Genomic DNA, 19974 nt, shown 5'->3' with positions numbered 1-19974 from the left:
GATAACGTTATTCAGGATACCTGGCTCTCTACTATATCCTTGAAGACATGAGTGTGCTTCCTTTTAACACTGTCAGCAGGAGTTTTTATTTCCTTGTGCGGCTTAATGATAGTGGTGATGAGGAGGGGTTTTCCCTGTGAACCCTTCACCTCAAAGGTTGCTCCCTCTTCAAAGCACTTATCTAGTAACGACCTGCAGGATTACACGGATGATCACCTTCAGATGTTTAATATTCACAAGTTCAGCTCTTAAATATCCTTTTAAAGTGCTACACTCAACCCACTCTGATCCTACTCAAGTTACGACTGATGATGTTTTATAGTCAAAGATGCAGACAGCCTGTGTCTTATTAGTAAATTACCTCAGCACGTGGTGAAAAAGTTTGTCTCCCGGATCGGTATGTTTGATAAAATCAGCCAACAGTGTTTTCTTCATGTGACCGAATGAGAGCAGATGTTCCTTTACCGTACGGTCGGACAATTCATTCTCTTGTTGACAGAGAACACACGGGCAAAGCATTTTGTTACTATAATGTCCGTGAAGGTTAAGTTCTTGAGGCTAAACTTTACTTGAAAACATTTCAAATGTTGGGATGTGATAATTGATGAAATATCGAGAGAGGGGGAAGGGTGAAAAGAAAGCGAGCAAAAAGAATTAAAGAATTATTAGTATAAATCAAGAGGCTTTCATATGAACATATTGGCACGGGTGTAGAGTTGAGCCTGTACGGAACCTAGTAGTTTCAGATCCTTGTTTAACTTGCCGTACAGCAAGGTCATTCACTACTTTAGCCCTGGCGAGGCACATAGCTCACTCTACAACTCCGTGTCAAATGTTTCATATATACCAGCCAAGTTCACAAGATATATCCTTGTGTTTGAGAAGAGCTCGTTAGAACTGCTTCTTTTCCCTTCAGTATCCCACAGTCTATCAAAATTAGTGTCACAAAATTGGTATCATAAAATTAGTTAATAAATTAGTATCACAAATAGAGTTAATGAATTAGTGTCACAAAAAAAAGTTAGTATCACGGAACAAACATCACATAATTTTTCAAAAATTAATAATAAATTCAGTGTATTTACAAGTTTTATAGTTAAACTGAACCTCCCCAACGCTGTCGGAAAATCTCAGTCGCAGTGAGCTTCTTTTGAGAGGCCTTTTTTTTCCTCTCAGCAGCCATGCGGACTCTGGCTTCTATGACAGATTCGGGCCCCCAGTTGTCCGCACTAATACTGAAATTAGAATGAGTGAGGCAGGGACAGGGAGGGAGGGCCAGGGAGGGAGGGCCAGGGAGGGAGAGCCAGGGAGGGAGGGCCAGGGAGGGAGAGCCAGGGAGGGAGAGCCAGGGAGGGAGGGCCAGGGAGGGAGAGCCAGGAGGGGGGTTCACTGCCTAATACCTGGATGCTGCTGAATTAATCCGTGATCGTGGTTGCACAGCACAGACTGGTGTACCGTGACTGGAACGGGACGGTCTGAAATAAATATGGTGTTAAGATTTCATCACAAATGATATAACGCATCGCCAATCTTCATAAGAGTCCTTTCTTATCAATAAAATAACTAGTTGACTTACCAAAACACCACATACATTAACTCATTTACTTTTATGGCTTAAAAATTTACCCTGGCCCATTTGAACTGACGGAGGGAGTTCGCGAGCGAGAGCGGATGGGGTCAGGGGTTCTGATCAGGATACTGCTGCAATATTTAGATGTGTTATATATCAGTTTTAAATTTGACTAAATATTGTTAGCCTGGGTACAAACATATTACATAACCCTGGCAATAACATTACAATGGAATTAAACTGCATACTAAATGACGATTTTCAACCATTTCAAAAACATTGGACACCGGGTCATATTTATTCTGCTATGCTACCTGACGGGTGCTGGGGTCGGAGAGGGTGCTTGGTGGAGGAGGAGATTGGTCCTCATCTCCGCAATTTCCGCCGCCTTTTCGTCCAGGACATGCCGCATGGCATTGGTCACACAATCCTGAATATCACTATTTTAACAGCTTTGTTTCAACAGGGATTCAGTGGATCTCATATCATGACAGATGAAATTTGATTGTTCATATGTGATACAGGTGCAGCTTACCTTGCAGTGCAATGCGTGCAGTGGATCTGTCTGGGTACCAGCAGCAGTAACTGGGGGATGATCCGATGCTGCTCTCTGCTTCACTGCTGCCCCCTTCCTCTTGCATTTCTTGTCAACAGCATATTTCTTATATCGTAGCTGGACCTCCCTCACCCAATCAGAGTGTACGCCACTTTCTGAAATGTATTCATCTCCTTAATGATTAAAGAACGATTTTTACAAAAGATATATCGATCAGAGTTGTCATTTGTTAAGCCATGATGTTTTGCGAGAACTTCTCTAGTTCCTAATAAGAAGTGAGGCAATGGCAAGTGATAAAAACTTATTTACCCTCGATATGGCAGAAACGTGCCACAGCTCGTTTTATTTCGGGAACCGCTTCGAGAGTAGGGAACCTGGCTCTCATGTGCCTGAAGAGTAAAATTTGGGGGGGGGGGGGGCCAACCATATTAAAGTATATTAAAGTATATCCCCGGGTCAAAATCGGAAAAAATCCTACATTTTAATATACTTTAATATACCTACAATTAGAAGATTTATATAATTTCACTTACAACTCGTGCAGATTGCAGGTCGAGTCAGCAAAAATGTAGGTAAGAGGAAACAAACAAGTTCGATGTATAATAACTTACAACCAACATCTCCTGCGGAAGCCATCGGAACCAAGTGGTCTTAACTGTCGTGTTACAGTTAACCCTGCGAACATTTCTGTCCTGCTTCCACTCATGTTCTCACTAATGTGATAATCGATATGAACGTGCTTAATTTCGTTCTTTATAACAACAAATGCAATCATTTAATTCGATCGAGCTGTCAAGCAGATTACGGTATTAGGTGAATAGTGTGGCCATTGGTAACGACAATAGACAAGTCACTTGGTGACATGATACCGATTACCGCACGTGTGTAAGTTGTAACATCTTATACACTCTTACAGAGATATATCTATATTCGATCCAAGCACTCTCACTTTTGAAAACTGAAGTCGAAGAAAATATTCTGATCCAGGTCACACTAAGAGGTACAAATCATAACAAGTAAAGTTGGCTGGTAACTAAGCGCTAAGTGAGCGCCCTAGTAGCGCTCGATTCATAATTTGATTTTCGTATAGTTCAAATCCAACAAAAGTGCGCGGCTCACCGCGCGTGTCAAACTTGAAATGCAGTAATGAACTCCGTGTACTATTTGAATATAATATTGATATAATTGCCATCGGCAGACAGAATGAACAATATGTATTGATTCAGATTCTTATTCATGTATAAGATTTATTTCCATAACGGAATTATGAGATAATTTTCGAATTACAAATTGAATAGAAGTTTATGTTTATGGTTTCGGGTTTGTCGTAGGGGCCCAGGGGTCATTCGTAAATAGCGTTTGCGTCCGTTAAACAGGGGGAAGAGGAATGAAATTGGAAATGTTGATGCTTGTGTTTACTTTCGCCTTTGAAGGTTATAGTTTGATTGTAAAATGTAATTGTGAGGCCAGGGTCAAACTCAAAATGAAAATGCAGGATCCGCTGCGCGCGGCGTCAGGCACAAGGTTTAATATATATATCAAATATAATATTTTTTATTGCTGTTCAACCATAATTTTGATTCAGTGCAGTGTTGAATGTTGATGCAGTATATGACTCACAGTATGTCAAAATTAACTCATCATTTCACTATTGCATTATCATCGCAGATTTTAGCGATTATCACTATTTAATGGCGATTATCGTGCATTTAGCGATAATCGCCAATGTTAGGCGATAATCGTGCGCAATAATCGCATGTTAGGCGATAAACACGCGATAATCGCATATTGGGCGATAAACACGCGATAATTGCATTATCGCTTTTATGCAAGAATAAAATCCAGATATTTTCCACTGTGTACTGACCTGCAAATAATTTAACTTCAGGTTTGACTGTCACCACTGCGGCATTGTCATGTGAGTCGTCTTTTGGAGGCCCCTTATCTACTTGAAGGTCGTGAAAGTGGTAATTGTAACGCTGCACCCAAATTCTTACTTATTTAACAGGGCGAGAGACAGTGATATTAGTGACGTGTCCTAGCCCTACGGTGTATGATATAGGTTGAATAATTTGTTGAATCCATGGAGGGATTACATAATCCAGGCTCCAGCCTGGGGGAGGAAGTTGCTAACTAAATAGTGATTACTGCACCAAATTAAAAATTCAAATCTGTTCTACCATGCATCTCACGCGGAGCAGGGCTCTTTGACCCAAACTTACAACTCTCACTTCGTGTTCTGTCCGATTTAACGACTTTAGTAAACCCGTTAAACTACAGGTTATAGTGTTTAGTTCATGTTTGGGTTGTTATTTAAAAGCTAATTCTACAAGAAGTGGGGCTGATTGCGTCACTTAACGTCACTAGTAGAAACTGTACTAATAATTTTTCTTTTATTAAACTTACAGTCGCCTGTTTCGGGCCTAAAAACTGAAGGGCTTCTTACAGGGTCCCTAGAATGAGGTTCCCAAGTCTTAACAATGGTACCAACTTTAAACGGTACCTTTCATTTCCTTTTTATAAGAGAAGTTATTTGGAATTATCAGTATTTGAAAGTCAAGCAAACTATAAATTACATCTTACAGTATTTTCAATTCGCAAAGGTGAAGACCGTCGTTTAATGATGCACAGTTTGGTCACGATTCTCATGTTTCTCAGTAAAACAGCCCACAATCAAACTTGTATCATGAATGAGAAATTAATCACATAGACTGAAGGAATTACGCAAATTTAGTTCAAGAAATATTACATATTTGAAACAATTAAATAAAGTTCAAATCTTGTTACTCAGACGTATTTATATGTAAATATTATACATGTAAATATAGAATAATAATAATTCTAAATTAGAATTGGTTGGAAATATGACAGAGGGATTAAACCGGGATGGTCCCCACATGGGTTGACTAGTAGACCCTCCGATTTTTATTCTCCAGTCCTCTGTGTTTTTAGTCTCCATATTTTCCTATCACTTTTGCTTTCACGCAGGTAATCTGGGGGGTGCTGCTTAGAGTGGACAATGTTTGTGTCTCCTTGCAGTGAGAGTGTCTAATGGTGTTATAATCATGAAAGGTCGAAAGTTTGTAGTGATGTAACTCATTATTGTAAGTCTAGAATTCCAAGCTGTCAGGGTTGATACGGAATCTAAGATAAAGAGTTTGAGATTATTCCTCAGCTCTAACTAAAGAAAGTTTCGGAAAGGACTTTCAGACCACTTCCTCATTTTGAAACCTGGCCTCATGTGTTGAGCACTTTTCTATCTAACCTCCTATCCGTGTCTATTTAACCTGCTCACCTATTCAGCTTGATATTGCTACTGAACCTCTGCCATAGAACCATCACCTGAACCACACTGACCACCAAAGCAGTGATTATAACAGATGATGTGGAGGCAAATGCGGCCATGCCCGACCCAGCCATCCCACCAATCAAGCCATTTGCGGCTGCAATACAAGCTCCTACTTCAAAATTTGATGTTCCGAAGTAATTCACGTCGTAGAGGACATAACTAATACTATTAACTGTAGCCCAAAGAAGCTATCCCGCCCAAGAACTTTGTTATGAAGTTGGTTAAAATCGCTACCGCAAAGTTTTGTTGTGTGAGCATCATTACAAAAGTCCATGCAGTTTACGGAATCCAATCTTGTCTTTTATCAAGTGCGTAAGGAGTAAAGAGGGAATACCTGCGAAGTTAACAAGTGCCAGTAACAAAAGTTCCAACCCTTGAGTCATGCTAACTGAGCAAGGAATGTTTGGTCCTGCTTCCTTGATCTTAAGCACCTAATTCAACGCTGGAACGAGGAGTCTGGTCAACCAGCTATTAAAACTAACACAAGCAATGAGCACCCCAATTTTTGTGTAACAATTAATGAACAACTCTTCGCAGTCGCACCTTTTGTAAAACTAAATGTAAGCCCTACTATAATTGACTAATTGAGGCAAGTAAAGATTCAGAAGGGGAACAGATTTTGAAAGTTTTGACAGACAATTCTAACATGCAGTGATGCTCTCTCCGGCCGGCCGACCGGAGTGCACGAGTGACGAGAGAGGTATTATATGACATCTACAGCTATTGCAGCGCGATGCACTACTGGGTCGCAGCCGCGCATCAAATAATTCTTCTCGCAACCACACTTCGGTAGATCGGCGAAATGCACCACTGTGCCTCACCGAGCTGCGAAGAATTGACATCGTGAATCAACTACAGCTATAATACTGGTCTTGAAGATAATTTCCACCGTGACGATACTACAGGTTCAACAAGTGGTCACAATGACGTTTTAAAATGCTAACTATACAGAATAATACAGTGATTTCTGCACCAAATTAAAAATTTAGATCTGCTCTAGATTACCTGATCTTTGTTTTCAGCATTGTTTCCAGGTGGCGGGTACAATACTCCTTGAGCCTATTAGTATTATTATTATATATTATCGGTATCAATTTAAATTGAGCAAAATTGTATGACACTGTATTACGGGAATAAAGATTTTCCATCACGGGTGGTACTTCAGGGCTAAATCAAACTTGAATATCGGTATTTGGGAACAACTACATATTATATCACCCGTAACACATTCCCACGATAGAGCGCTGGGCTTAGTAGAACAGTGTATGTGCGAGGACAGAAGAATATTCAATTTTGGTAGGATGTAGGATCAGGGTTGGAGGAATTAAAATAACAAAATGAAACGCTGGTCTAAAAATACATGTAAAGAAAATATGGGGGATGTGGCAAAGGGTTGTAAAATTTAATAAATATCTCGGCGGTCGCCAAAACTAAGGTGTCCACGGGCCTGACAAAATACTTGTAAAATTTTTTCTCTTGGTCAAAAACACTAAGTCTAGCCCAAAAAACACCTACCAACGAATACAATCATTGGTTAAAAATATTTAACGGTCAAACGTAAAAATAAATAGGGAAACTATGGAGTATTTATTTATGCAGACACAGAATGCTTTCAGCAGATGAGGGTCATCGTCCGTTTGCTTAGACTACTAGCCGATTAAAATAACAGTCCGGATTTATATTGAACTAAGCACATTTAACGTCTGGACCGTCGTCGAGGAGAGGTGCTGGATCTACCACGGGATCGACTTCTTCGTCCACCGGATCTACTCCTTCCGGATCTTCCTGATCTTCGGCCGTATCTTTCCCTGTGGAGAGACAATTTTAGATTAAACCTATATTACAGAATCGTTTTGGATGAAGAGATTGAAAGATAAGGATTGGGTACCAATCAATGCGAAATGTTGGCTTGTAAAATATACATATATTCTAGTATTAACCCACCTAGAATCTCTTCGTTTACGATCGGGGCTCCTGGATCTCTTCTTTGGAGAGGACCTTCTTCTTGGGGAAGGTGAACTCTTTCTCTTGGGAGATGCAGACCTTTTTGGAGAAGCAGATCTCTTCGGGGACTTGGACCTGCTGTCGGAACCCGCACGTTTCTTGGGAGAGCCTGATTCAGCACTGCGTGATCTTCGAGAATCTGCTCCCTTGGTATCTTCTCCTTTATGTGCAGAGTTGTCATCCATATCCGATTTTGTAGGGGACTGTGATGGACTGTGAACTTTCGGTGTAGTATCGCCCTTTTCGGGACTCATTTTTGGAGTCGACTTGTCGGGTTCTGGCTCTTTTTGTGGTGTTATGGATCTTGATCGGTGTTTATCCTTCTTGTTTTTCTTCTTCTTCTTCTTATCCTTCTTGTGCTTCACAGGGTCTGGGGAGGTTGACTTCTTCCTGTACTTCCTCTCTTGTTTGGGCGAGCTTCTTTCCTCTTCCTCCTTCTCGGACTCAGACTTAGCTTTCTCTTCCTCTTTATCCTTCTTGCTTTCTTTCTTTCCTTTGTCTTTCTTACTCTTGATGTGCTTCATGGTTCTGAAGTCACCTTCTGATCCATCTGAATGCTCTGGAGTTTGTTCCTTTTTGGAAGGGGGAGGAGGAGCTTCTGTTTCAGATTCACTGTTGCCAGGGGAGTACCTTTCGCTTTCTTTGGGTGGTTCAGGAGTTGGCGATTTTTCGTTCACGGGCGATTTTTTAGGAGACGGTGATCTTGAGCTGGACTTGCTTTCTCTTTTAGCTGGTCGTTCAGGGGATTTTTCAGAAGCAGAGCTCGAATCCCGAGATTTGGAAGCCTTCTTTGGTGGTGGAGAAGCTGACTTTGCACTTGCTGCACTACTCGCACTTCCTGATCTACTCCTCGATTTCTTTTTTGGTGATTCCTTTTTTGGTTCAGGAGATTTGGCGGGTGAAGCTGAACGATCAGACTCCGACCCAGATTTCTCTTCTTTCTTCTTCGGAGATTCAACTGTTTTGTCTGGCGAATCTTCCTTCTTTGCCAAATTCTTCCGTTTTACAGGGGAGGCGGAACTGTCGGATGAGGAAGAATGTCTCTTCGTCCTTTTGGTCTTCTTTGATTTCCTCTTCTTACTTCCGTCCGATGAAGACCCACTGAAAGGCAGTTTGTTAAAAATTGATTAATGAGCATTTAAAGAACAATCCAGATTTATAATACACACATATATCCTGATGCAAGTTTTTACACACTATGACTATTTGTTCATGCGAGCCCTGCTTGTCAACACTTTCCGATAGTACTAAGTATTTAATTAAAAACTTAATGTTTATTAAAAAATACACTTTCAATGCTAAAATAATTACTCTGATGATGACGACGAATCGTTGCGAGCCTTCTTCTTCCTTCCTCGTGACCTGAAAAATAACATTTAACTGCCCTAATTCATACTTTGAGTACTGTGGTTCAAAAAATATTTAAAATAACAATGTGACATCCTGGCCCGGAAGCTATTTCATTGTTGTTTCTAACCGCATGCCCCGCAAGGGTTTTCCAACACAGACTTGTAAAATTCCAGAACAAAGGTTGTACGTGAGTGAAAGTAGTGATAAAGGTGGTATTTACCTATCTTCAGAGGAAGATGTGGAATGCCGTCTTCTTCTTCGGTCTCTAAAACAAAAGTTGTGTCAGTGAATTTAATCATTTGAAATCCGAATGGTCGAAAAGGTCATTGAACTAACTCTAGAGATTTCTGGACTGCTGCTTCAGAAGAAGGAAGTCAAGAGAAAGCCTAGCTTGACAGTGACAAGTGATGTGGCATGTAACTGTGAGTACAGGACTGCTCCCGCACAATCTGAGATGAAGTGTTGTTTTTCCCTCAGCTCGGTGTTGTTTTAAACTCCTTCTTGCTATCGGTCCAGCTTTGTTCCTCGTTCGCAACACTTGTCTTTGCAGTGGAACAGTTACATGCCACAATCACATGCACAAGCACACGGCTAGGAGCGTTATTGGTGACTGGGTCAGAGGTCTTCTGACTTACCAAACCTTGCTGGCATTGCTATGAGGTGGGAGGGAGTGCGCTAAGTTTAGAAGAGTAGGACTTCAGAGTGTGAAGGTCAGTCCGCAAGTAAAAGAAGTGCTGAGATCCCCTTTCTCGCTCTCATGATATCCGCAATATCTCCCATCACAACGAGTCTGAATCTTGCGTTAACTCGTTGTATTTTACAGGTTTGCAGAGTTTTTAAATTTACAATGCTACTGGCTACATGCTGTTTGGTTTGCAACGTAGAATGAGAGCGTGAGGGACGGGCAGGTTATATCGTGCAGTGTGTGGTTTAAATCTATCTAATTTGCTGGCTTAAAGGATACATGAACGGGGAGGTGGTCTTCAGCCTAAATCCAACCCAAACCTGACAAAACGAACGACCCTTCACCAAAAACTTGCATTTTATGCGACTTCTTCTAGCTTTCCAGCGTGCAAGTCCTGGGTTGTTTCATTGAGAGAAGCGCGACACCGTCGTAGTCCGTGTCCGTCGGAGAAGTTTCACGCAAAATTACAAGTTTTTAGTGAAGAGCAGAATGCAATGTCAGGATTGGGCAGATAAGACAGAAGGACCTCCATTCTCGTGTTCCTGGTACCTGAAACTGTTATCTTCCACACAAGACAAGGTGAGCTACAAAATCTACGAAATCACCACAAAACAGATAGACAGGCGGGGTTGTGTAAAATGCAATGATTGATCCGACAGATAGCATGTTATATTGTTTAACGGGAACACAGCAAACCATAGTAGGTTAAATAGCGGGGGGACCAGCGAATTTACGGTGCCCGAGAGACGTTTTAATGTCAAACGATGCTACGTTCCACACTAGAATCATGTTAAAACACAGCGAGATAATTTGTTGAGAACACTCAACTTTTTGTACCTTTTAAATACCATGCAAACAACAGCAAAGCAACGTTCAGTGATTTAATGTAAGGGGCTTATGAATTTAAGTTGGTAGCGTTGAGAATTCTCAACTGGAAGGAAAACCTTTTAACATTAACCATGCAATCCAGCCTTGTAGTGCTTCACGCCACAAATCAACAGGTATCAGATAAGTTACAAATCAACAGGTTACATTTCAGTTAGATCAGACATTCAGACAGAGTCACACGTTTCGGGCCAAACAAAGAGTTCAAACAAAGAAATGGCGCAGTCTGCGTGAGGTGGCGAATTTAAATACCGCGCCGCGTGCTCAATTAAAGCACACCATCCCGCACATTTATTGCTCACAACAGCCTAGTATCACGCGAGCAACGCGTTACTTTGCTAGTATTTGGGTGTGTTCACGGAAATGTCCCACTCGACTATCTGTTCAAATTTCACTTGACATGTCGCACGTCTCATCACCGGTGCCCATATCTTAGTTAGATAATTTATCAAGGAAATTGGATTAAAGGAAACCATACACCCACACGATAAACCTAACCAAGGTGGCATTTGGTTGAAATTGAAGCCGTCCTAATTACCCAACCGGTACACGAAGCAAGCAGGAAGTAGAAGACGCGGCCGTTCTAGTAGTTTTATCCCGCCAAAACTGTTGTTCGGTTGTCTCTGTCAGAGCCCGGAGGGGTGAGGTGTTTTCTCGACATATATCTGGTGTTTAGTTATTTGGAGGCTTCAACTTTTACCAATGTTACCATAATACGTCCCCACGCTCCCATATATATAACGGATTATCTGCTGAGTAAGCGGTCACTTTTGTACGGGTACTTCATTATCAGTAAACTGGGCATTATCAGTAAACGTTGAGATAAGAGCAAAAAATGTTTAAAGAGGAATTTACCCGCGGAAATACAACACGACCCTGCACAAAAGTGACACGCCTCTCTCGATAAAAAACATGCGACAAAAGACACGTGACATGTTTTAAAATGTGAAAGTTCTTACTTATCAGTCAACTCTAGAAATTTGGGGGTTTTATTGGGTTTCCACTGGGAGAAAGCAACAGCGATGGTGTAACGGTTGAATTCTCGTCGGTCCATGCACCTGACAGCCTCGCGAGCTGAAATTTTAACATTTATTGTTAGAAACATGATATTACGAGACACGAGTGATTTGTTGGGACATGATATGAAATTTGACACAGTCATTTGAGCAACAACAACAACATATTGCATGAACACAACATTCACATTCATATCACGTCATCCTATCGATTACAGTGAACTATCAAATATCATAATATTAATACCGTCTCTGGAGTTAGAGTAGAAAATCCAGGCTGCAGTTGTAGCAGAGTCAATGAGGATGTTATCAATAGTTCCGTATCTCTTGAAGATGTCGTAGACTGCCCTCACTTCGGTGTCGCGTCTCAAACCACCAATCCACACAATCTGTATAAGTTGTCAAAGTAGGTCACGTCAACGTTATGTCACGTTACGTCAATTTAATTTAATTTGTAATGTAAAATTGAGCTTAACCGAGATAATGGTACTTTCAAATTACACTTACCCGCTCTTCATTGAACCGTGTCTCCATATAGCTGCTGGAGTAGGAACCGTACCCTCCGCCGCCGCCGCCACCGCCGCCTCCTCCTCCGTAGCGACTGCCGCGCCTGTCACGTGAGCTGTCCCTTCTGTCTCGACCCATACTACCACTACTTCAAATATAGAGGTGTTAGAGGTGAATTGTAAGTGACAATATTGATTAAGTAAATAGAGTCAGTCGACTGATATCTTATTCTTTTAAATCTACTACACAGTTTACAGTATCTAAAATGTTCCAAATATCTTCAATTTACCATTGATCAATATTAAAATAATTAGAAAAAATCGGTAATTACAATTATATATACAATTAGAAAAAATCACAAGAAGATTATCATCGTCCCAATGAAGACACAGAAGACCGTTCCACTTAAATACTACTAACAAAAGCCGAAACAGTCAAAACAGACTGTAGCACCCTAGTCAAGTCCACATTTTCATTGTTGACAGCACTGCTATTTAGCTTGTCCTCGTTCTCAATTTGGTATTTGAGGAAGTTGGCATGAGTCCAGGTATGTTACTCTCCAACTTAGCAAACAAATGTTTGGCGTTGATAGAAAATCAGTGGGTTGGGTCATTGCATGCAAGCTTTTTAAACAAGTATGAGCCCTCTCGAACGGATGCAGCTTCTTCTCAACTGATGTCCTTTTACTTTGCCTAACATCGCATTGAGATAATAGGCGTCCAAGCTTATCTGATCTCTGGGTTGAGATGGGACGGCAAAAGGAGAATCATCTTATTCAGACATGATTGAATAAAGTTTCATACTTATGGCTAAACCTAGGCTTACAGAGATCTAAACGCAATTGGAAGCGCAGCAGAGGAGCTTTTACAACTTTGTAACGCTTGCCTTAAATGCCGCAACTTTGATGAACGGATCTTTATGTTCATTTTGTCGATCAAATACAGCAGCCACAGGAGATTGGTCTGAAAAATAAATGATATGAAATATCATGGTATCATCTAATTTTTTAATATAAAAGATCCATTTAACCACAGCAGAAATGTATGAAATATATATTATGTCGTTAAAGAATGGACCAAATACTGTCGCAAAATTGCGACATCATTTAAGATTTTAAATCCGAAGTTAAATCTGGCAGGCTAAAAAGCGACAATGTTTCGACTGCCCAGCTAATGCTTGCGGAGGAAATATTTAGAGTTAGCAGAGAGTTCTCAATTCACACCAGAGCCAATCTCAAAAGAGCTGCTTAAAATAGTTCGCATCATGTCTCCAGTGAGTTAAAAAGGCAATAGATTAGCGTATAAAAGTGGTGCTTTCAGTACTTACATTCTATTATTATTATTATAAAACAGGATCTTACCGACAAAAATGATTCTTAAAAATACCTTAATGCGGTAAACTGTACCCTTGAAAAAGATTTTCCCAACATCTGTTGCATGCAGCTATATCTCTAATTTCGTTCAATTCATGCAAGTTGTCCATTTGCAAATTTCTACTACTTAAATCACTTCTTAAAACCGATAACAAGTTCATTCTAGGTCTCCCCAATCTACCAATGAATAAATTATCTGATTCAATAGCAAAAGAGAGAGCCGTTTGGGCTGGGGTGTTCTCCATACTCCTGAGAATGTGTCAAAACATCTTCCACCGCTGGTGTTCAATACGCTTGGATAACTTTTCAACTTTGCACCTTTCATACAATGCTTTGTTGCTTATCATACCTTTAGGCCATTTGATGTTTAAAATGGACCTGAGGTGTCTACGATGGAGTGTGTCCATTTTCTCCATGGTTGCTTTCTTAGGACTCCAACTATTTGAGTTGTAAATCAATACAGATACAACTTGAGCATCATATAACCTCAGCTTTCTTTCAAGGGAAATTTTCTTACCGGACAACCATACTTTTCCAAAGTTCTTAAAAGCAATCTCAGCTAGGATTCTCCTTCTTTGAATGTCCTTCTCAGTACAGAGTAAGGAACCTAGTGACTTGTTACTTCGCCATGGTTCGTTATTAGCTAATGGCTGACCGTACATTCTAATGGTATTTTAATATGGTATGATTGTCAACGTTCGCTTTATTTATGAATTTGAAAGCCCCGTGGGGCGTGGGCCCAACTTACCACGACCAGGGAATATAGAATAGGGCCGGAGGGCTGGGGAGGCACACATACAGCTTGAGTTTTAACGTAAGTGGAGTAAATTATGATCGACTGAGACATATTAAGGATAATTATAACCTCGATAAAATAAACATACCTTTGGAGTGAATTTAGCCCAGTTTTTTCTACAGGCAGATCTCATATCTCGGTAGACCCGATATTGTATGTCAGCTTTAACATCGCCTTGGAACAACCAATCCTCGTGCTCCAGATCCACGTAATTTAGACATCCCTCTGTGCAGAAGACTTAGATCAAATTAAATTTTAAGAATGAGCTGTTCCATTAGGCTATATTACCTTGCGCAAGATTTAAAGTTCAGACACGTTTATTTATAAAGGCTTTTAAAAGCTGCCCATGCCCTAGGCTCGCCATTAATAGCAGGATTTAATAAAGTAATCCGTATGAGGTTAACTCACAAAACGAACTTTTCAAAAGTGATTTTCAAATAATCTATCCTGTTTCTACCACTTTTATATTTCCATTATTCGACAGAACCAGACAAACGTCATCCGACGTTACGTAAATCATTAAATGCGTTATTTTAAGGCTGCATTACATTTAGAACTAACCAGTTTCGAGCCTGGAGAAAGTGAAGTCAATGATTGTGGCCAGCAACCCGTGAGATTTCAGAATGTACGTTTTACCGTCCTGTGTGAACTCCACGTGTTCCATGCCAGTTTCAGCTATTAGAACGTTGCCCCAGTGTAGGTCTCGGTGTTCAAACTCGTACAGCTGAGAAAACGTTCACAGTTAGTTGACGAAAGTTTAATTGCACATAATGGCTTGCACACGATAAATGTAAATCGGCACTTTTACTATGAATCAGTCAATCAACGGAAATGTTAATCAACGGCGAAAATTAGGGATAATAAATGGTGATGAGTTATATTATAGCATTTATAACCTGTTCAGCAGCAGCAAGACTGCAGCAAATCTGCCTGACTATAGAATGAGCTTGGTGCGGGGTGAGCTTGTGCGCGGCACAGTACTCCTCGAGCTGCACTCCACTGTACTTACACAGTAACACCACATACATCTGATCTTCTGGCAGGATATCTGACGGGGGTAGACATGTTTTATTCATTGTGGAATTAGACCAGCGGTGTTTCACCAGTATGCGATAATGCTAGATATATGATATTATGTACATGTTATATATATATATGCGTGTTTAATGATGGCTATAATTCAATTGTTGAGTGCGAATTGGTGGATTGTTGCACTGGGAATTCTAATTGTCACAAAAGAATTCATAACGGCTGATGGCAGAAAGTGTTGGTGTACCTGGTCTTTGATTTTCGGATCCCTGAAAGTTGTCCCAGGCAGTTAGCAGAACCTCGGGGTACTTGCCTTTACAAAAAACAACGTCTTTTAGTTGGCAAAACGCTTTCCCCATTTGTACCTGTCAATTTATGAGTAAGGCTAATGAAGAGAAAGAAAGATTTATAGCTAAACAGATATAGGTATCTGACTGTCTGAAGCCGTAGGCTAAGACAGAAAATCTTCCACAGGAATGCCCGGGATTGGTGATTGGTTTTAATACCTGATCTCCAGCGAGGTCTGAGAGTTTCCTGCTAACAGCTATCTCCTGAAAAGCGTTCTCGAAAGTCGTCTGTTCCACATCGTTAATCTCCTCATCGCCTCCCACAGGTACTACTTTGTACACTGTATCCTGTCCCATGAACACTTCCCCAAAAGAACCCTCACCAATCTTTCTGATACAATTCCTGCGATAAAAGTAAATATCGATTCAGCTATGTAAGATTTCAGAACGATGCAATAAAATAATAATACAACATCGATGTACTATTTACAAAGGATTGAATGAATGATGATGTCGTCATTGTGTACAACCATTACTTTGTAATGGTTGTACACAATTGAATTGGAGCTTGAATCATTAAAACATGAGCACAAATTAAAATTCAGTATCAATAGTTACAAGTTAAACTATTTCTCAGTTAGTACTAACATATCAGACTGCACTAGAGTTTGTAGATCTTTAACCCGCCTGCACTGGGAGAGCAGCTTGGTGTAAGAGGGTATTGTAGTTGCTAACATCAAACTACGATCCAACGCTGCTATCTTTTCTTCTTTTACAACTCTGAATATGAAGAGGCGTGAAATCGATGAAAGGTGGTGTGGTCCACGGAAAAATGATCTTGGATAATTAAAAACTACATTATATTTGGTAAGACTAAGAATAATAAACTCTGCTGTCAGTGCATCTAATTAGAAATTAAGGTGGTCAGTAAAGAATTTATCAAATCTATTTCCCGAAGGAAAACTCACTCTTGTATAGACATCTCTAGTGATTGTTCGTTTACTAGTTCGATTTGTGCAGATGTTTTAACCGAAGACTGGTCCTTTTTATTTGATTCAAACTCTTTCATTGGAGATTCGAAATTTTCATTTGATTCAGACACCTTGATTGGAGAGACTTCATTTTCATTTAAATAAGACACTCTGGTCGGTGATTCTTCATTTTTATTCGATTCACGAATGGAATGTTCGTCGTTTTCTTTGACAGACATTTTACTCAGGTCTAAAGATAACATTTGTTCTTCTGATTTTTCAAGTGCGAAGTTCATTGAGACCTCCATCGCACTTGGTGAGTAGGCATTTTCGTGAGACATATTGTTGTCCTCTGCTCTAACTGGAATGGATTCGATATCAAAGTTGCATTTCGTGTCACCGACAGTGTTTATGAGCTGCGAAGAAAATTCAGAAAGAGCGAAAGAAAAAGGAGCTTGAGATATTTCCTGATGCTGTTCTGAGAGAATTTCTTTTGGACTTGGTGAAAAGTCTGCCATTTTGTCATCATCTGAAATCTGCAAAAACGGTTCAGGAGATTTGTTCTCTTTATCGGACGTTTTGGTGGGTGAATCAAACAGTCCAGGAGTTTTATCGATAGCTTCCTGAAAATTGTAATGGTTGAAATAGTATCAAGAATCAATTTCTCTTAAAGGTCTTTCCATTTATTGGTTCAGCTTTTGTTACAAATTTATGAGATTTTCACTAACAACACATTCAATTTTATAAGAATCGTGAAGAACATTACATAAATCATTGGGCTGTAAAACCTACATGACGTGCAGTTCAAGCAAGCTTCTTATCTGTTTAGAACATTATTCCCAGCAAAATAGGTCACATACTTGTTGAGGCTCTGGTTCTGGAGTAAGATTTAAGATAGGTGGCCGTCGACATGCTCGCTTCCCAGAAACTTGTCGTGGGTGTGATATATCCTGCAATAAAGACACTTGATAAACAAACAACTGCAACATCCACTTTTCAATGTAAAGCGAAAATGTAAAGCTGAGTAAAGAGTGATTTGAGAAATTATATATAAATAATCAAAATGGATCACGGTATTTGTGTCAAGGATGATACCTTTAAGGGATACCTGTCATCAAGCTGAGAATCAGGTGAAGTTCAAAAGAAGAAATATCCTTTGTTTTTGTGATCTGTCTCACCCTTTTGGTTATCGGCCTAACGAAAACAGACATTAGACAAATTCAATTGTCAAAATTGGTTTTGTACAAAGATTTCACACAGTTGGTATGACAGGTATTTGAATAGGGTATCATCATCAATTGCAATTCTAATTTATTCCGGAAATGCATTTCCGACTGCAGCTCAAAGGAGAACGAACAAACGTGGAGTGGAGCTGAAGAGGGATTGAAATATTTTCACCACTGGTTGCACTTGTACTAAAAACATTATCAGGTTCCTGCCAGTTGTCCTTCACAATCCTCCTGAATTGCTTATGCTTCCGCTTACTGTATGTTGCCACAACTTTACTCTTCTGTTTCATCATGCCTACGTGTTTTCTGATCAGTGGAATAATTAGGAAAGGGAAGTTTTATTGTCAATTTGTACAAAATCTGGCTATCGACTAAAAACAGCAATAACTTCCCTCAGTGTGGGAAGTTCTGACTACTGGAAAAATGGTAGTGGTAATTGAAATTAATACACAAAATCAACAAGAACCCATTATTATTGCTGAAAATATCATAAATACAGACTTGTTATTTTAATTAAACAACAGATACGCGTTGTATAGGGTGTATATTACAAATTTAGTATATAAAACAGTTGAAGGAGTTCTACATACATAGCAGGAAAGGACTTATTTTCCGATTGTATGTTGAAATCTTAAGGCCTGGTGGTCAAACAGCAATGGTAATCAAGCTCATTCTCTATTGTACAGGATGCAGGTGTCCCAAAGAAGGCAACCTATTTACTTTTGTCAATAACTTGCCTCAGATTTAACCTATCGACTATTCTTAAGTCATGTGCCCCAGAATGTATGTTGCACAGCAATTAACACAGCTACATTAATTGCTCATTCAGAGAAACTTCTACAAGATGCAAAGAATAATCAAATCAGTTTTTAAAATGGAAGGAGGACAAGCCAATCATGAAATTATCAAGCCTGCAGTACGTGAAATACTCTGCGCGCATCATAGGTGTCGCCGTCGATCTGTATGTGGTTTGATTGTAGATCACTTCATATTATGCGCAGTTTTGTTTCGTGTTAACAATGCCCACATCATATCACGTCACATTATTGTATCGTATGCCAACTTGATTGACTGTATGATATAATATTCTGTCCTTTGTCTCATCTTAGTTATTATTAGTAACTAGTTCATTAACTAATAATTTTGATGCTTACTCAACACATCTACAGCACCATCGACTACCAAGTCTTTGATTTGATATAAAATTCTTTAAAAGCATGCCGCAATCTTATTTGCTTCTTGGATGTAAATTCAAAGTAACATCTGTTTTCTGTTTTCAGCTATGTATTCGCCTTTTACCATTCAGTATTTTATCTAAATCTTTTCAAACAATTATACCTAATTATACAGAATACTTATTTGATCTCATATAGAGAAATAAATTCAAACAATGTACACATAATAAATAACACAATGACCCTATAATATACAAATTCAATAAAAATCTTAGCAAATTTTATAAAACCCCTTTAAGTAGTAAAAGTAGCCAATTCAATTTATTGGCTCTAAATTTACATCTAAATCTGCTATTTTAACTGCAGTCTGCACTACCACTTTTCATCCCTCTTTCTCATCTAAGGGCAACAATTGTTGTTATCAATAAGTCAAATCTTATTCTTTTCCTAATAAATGTCATCGCCTCACTGTATCTTTGACCTGATTTTCTAGATAGTTTATCAGCTAACTTTTTGGAGAAAGCATTTGCTTCTCTTTCCATTCCACCTGTTGTTGATAGGACTATTTTTCCCAGTGATGTGAACCTAAATCATAACAAATAAAATTGTTCAAACAGTATTAGTACAGACAGATCCGTCTGAAAAAATCGATCTGCCGACACACAAAGCTTACAAAGGATTTTTGACGTTTTTGAGTCCTAATAGATGTCCTTTATGGCTGACCAACTTTTCCAAACTTTTCCACGTGACTTAAGGCCACTTTTTGCCACTTTACCACTTTTTACCACCTTTCTTGTTTGTCAAATATCTTTAGTTGTGAACATCGTAAAAGGTTGCGGATCAATCGAGTGTGTTCATATTACCATGAAGAAAAACTTTTGTTCTAACAATTTTTACGTCAGATAATCATTTAATTGGATAATTATCAATTAGCTAATTAGCAAAATTCTAAAAAATTTTTATTGGCTCAAAATGATCGGAATAGCTTAAAACACGGAGAAAAGTAGTTTTTTAGAAAAACTTTGAAAATTTTTCACTTACATTTTTTTTTCGAGACTTGGAAAAATTTCGAAAATTCAAAAAATAATTTTCCGCCAAAAGTGATCAAATCGCATGAAACGCGGAGAAAAATGCTTTTCAAAAAAACTTAGTGAATTTTTCGTTTCAAGAATACTTAAATCACCAATATTTGT

General features: G+C 39.3%; 3 protein-coding genes across 8 annotated transcripts in view; all 3 read right to left on the bottom strand.

The window, feature by feature from the left end:
- Nucleotides 1-1393: 1393 nt before the first annotated feature.
- On the bottom strand, nt 1394-2838 carry LOC134821087 (uncharacterized). The gene is made up of 6 exons (XM_063831755.1): nt 2738-2838; nt 2436-2515; nt 2106-2281; nt 1885-2000; nt 1627-1701; nt 1394-1475 (listed from the first exon to the last, which is right to left on the bottom strand). Exons 1-6 carry the CDS (start codon nt 2830-2832, stop codon nt 1394-1396), a joined length of 624 nt encoding a protein of 207 aa, XP_063687825.1. The 5' UTR covers nt 2833-2838.
- A 3988-nt stretch (nt 2839-6826) lies between these two features.
- Nucleotides 6827-19974, bottom strand: part of LOC134820740 (muscle M-line assembly protein unc-89-like) — a 204831-nt gene continuing 191683 nt past the window's right edge. The window contains exons 2-8 of the mRNA XM_063831322.1: nt 11923-12067; nt 11663-11804; nt 11359-11473; nt 9050-9094; nt 8791-8841; nt 7420-8580; nt 6827-7283 (exon numbers count right to left, since the gene is read on the bottom strand). Of these exons, the coding sequence (XP_063687392.1) occupies nt 7172-7283; nt 7420-8580; nt 8791-8841; nt 9050-9094; nt 11359-11473; nt 11663-11804; nt 11923-12060 (1764 nt within the window). The 5' untranslated portion in view covers nt 12061-12067 and the 3' untranslated portion in view covers nt 6827-7171. The remainder of the gene's footprint in view (nt 7284-7419; nt 8581-8790; nt 8842-9049; nt 9095-11358; nt 11474-11662; nt 11805-11922; nt 12068-19974) is intronic.
- On the bottom strand, nt 12184-17914 carry LOC134820741 (serine/threonine-protein kinase haspin-like). Of its 6 annotated transcripts, none has more exons than XM_063831324.1 (11): nt 17739-17914; nt 17473-17571; nt 17170-17327; nt 16375-17000; nt 16055-16186; nt 15626-15809; nt 15367-15484; nt 14987-15138; nt 14652-14814; nt 14179-14315; nt 12184-12884 (listed from the first exon to the last, which is right to left on the bottom strand). In XM_063831324.1, exons 4-11 carry the CDS (start codon nt 16893-16895, stop codon nt 12744-12746), a joined length of 1548 nt encoding a protein of 515 aa, XP_063687394.1. In that variant the 5' UTR covers nt 16896-17000; nt 17170-17327; nt 17473-17571; nt 17739-17914; the 3' UTR covers nt 12184-12743. The 6 variants fall into 6 exon arrangements, with proteins under 6 accessions (XP_063687394.1, XP_063687393.1, XP_063687397.1 ...); XM_063831323.1 differs by having other exon boundaries at nt 17238-17327; XM_063831327.1 differs by having other exon boundaries at nt 17486-17571.

Source organism: Bolinopsis microptera, chromosome 9 (assembly GCF_026151205.1).
Source record: "Bolinopsis microptera isolate Bmic1 chromosome 9, MBARI_Bmic_1.0, whole genome shotgun sequence".
Taxonomy (NCBI): domain Eukaryota; kingdom Metazoa; phylum Ctenophora; class Tentaculata; order Lobata; family Bolinopsidae; genus Bolinopsis; species Bolinopsis microptera.
This window is presented reverse-complemented; position numbering and strand designations above follow the sequence as displayed.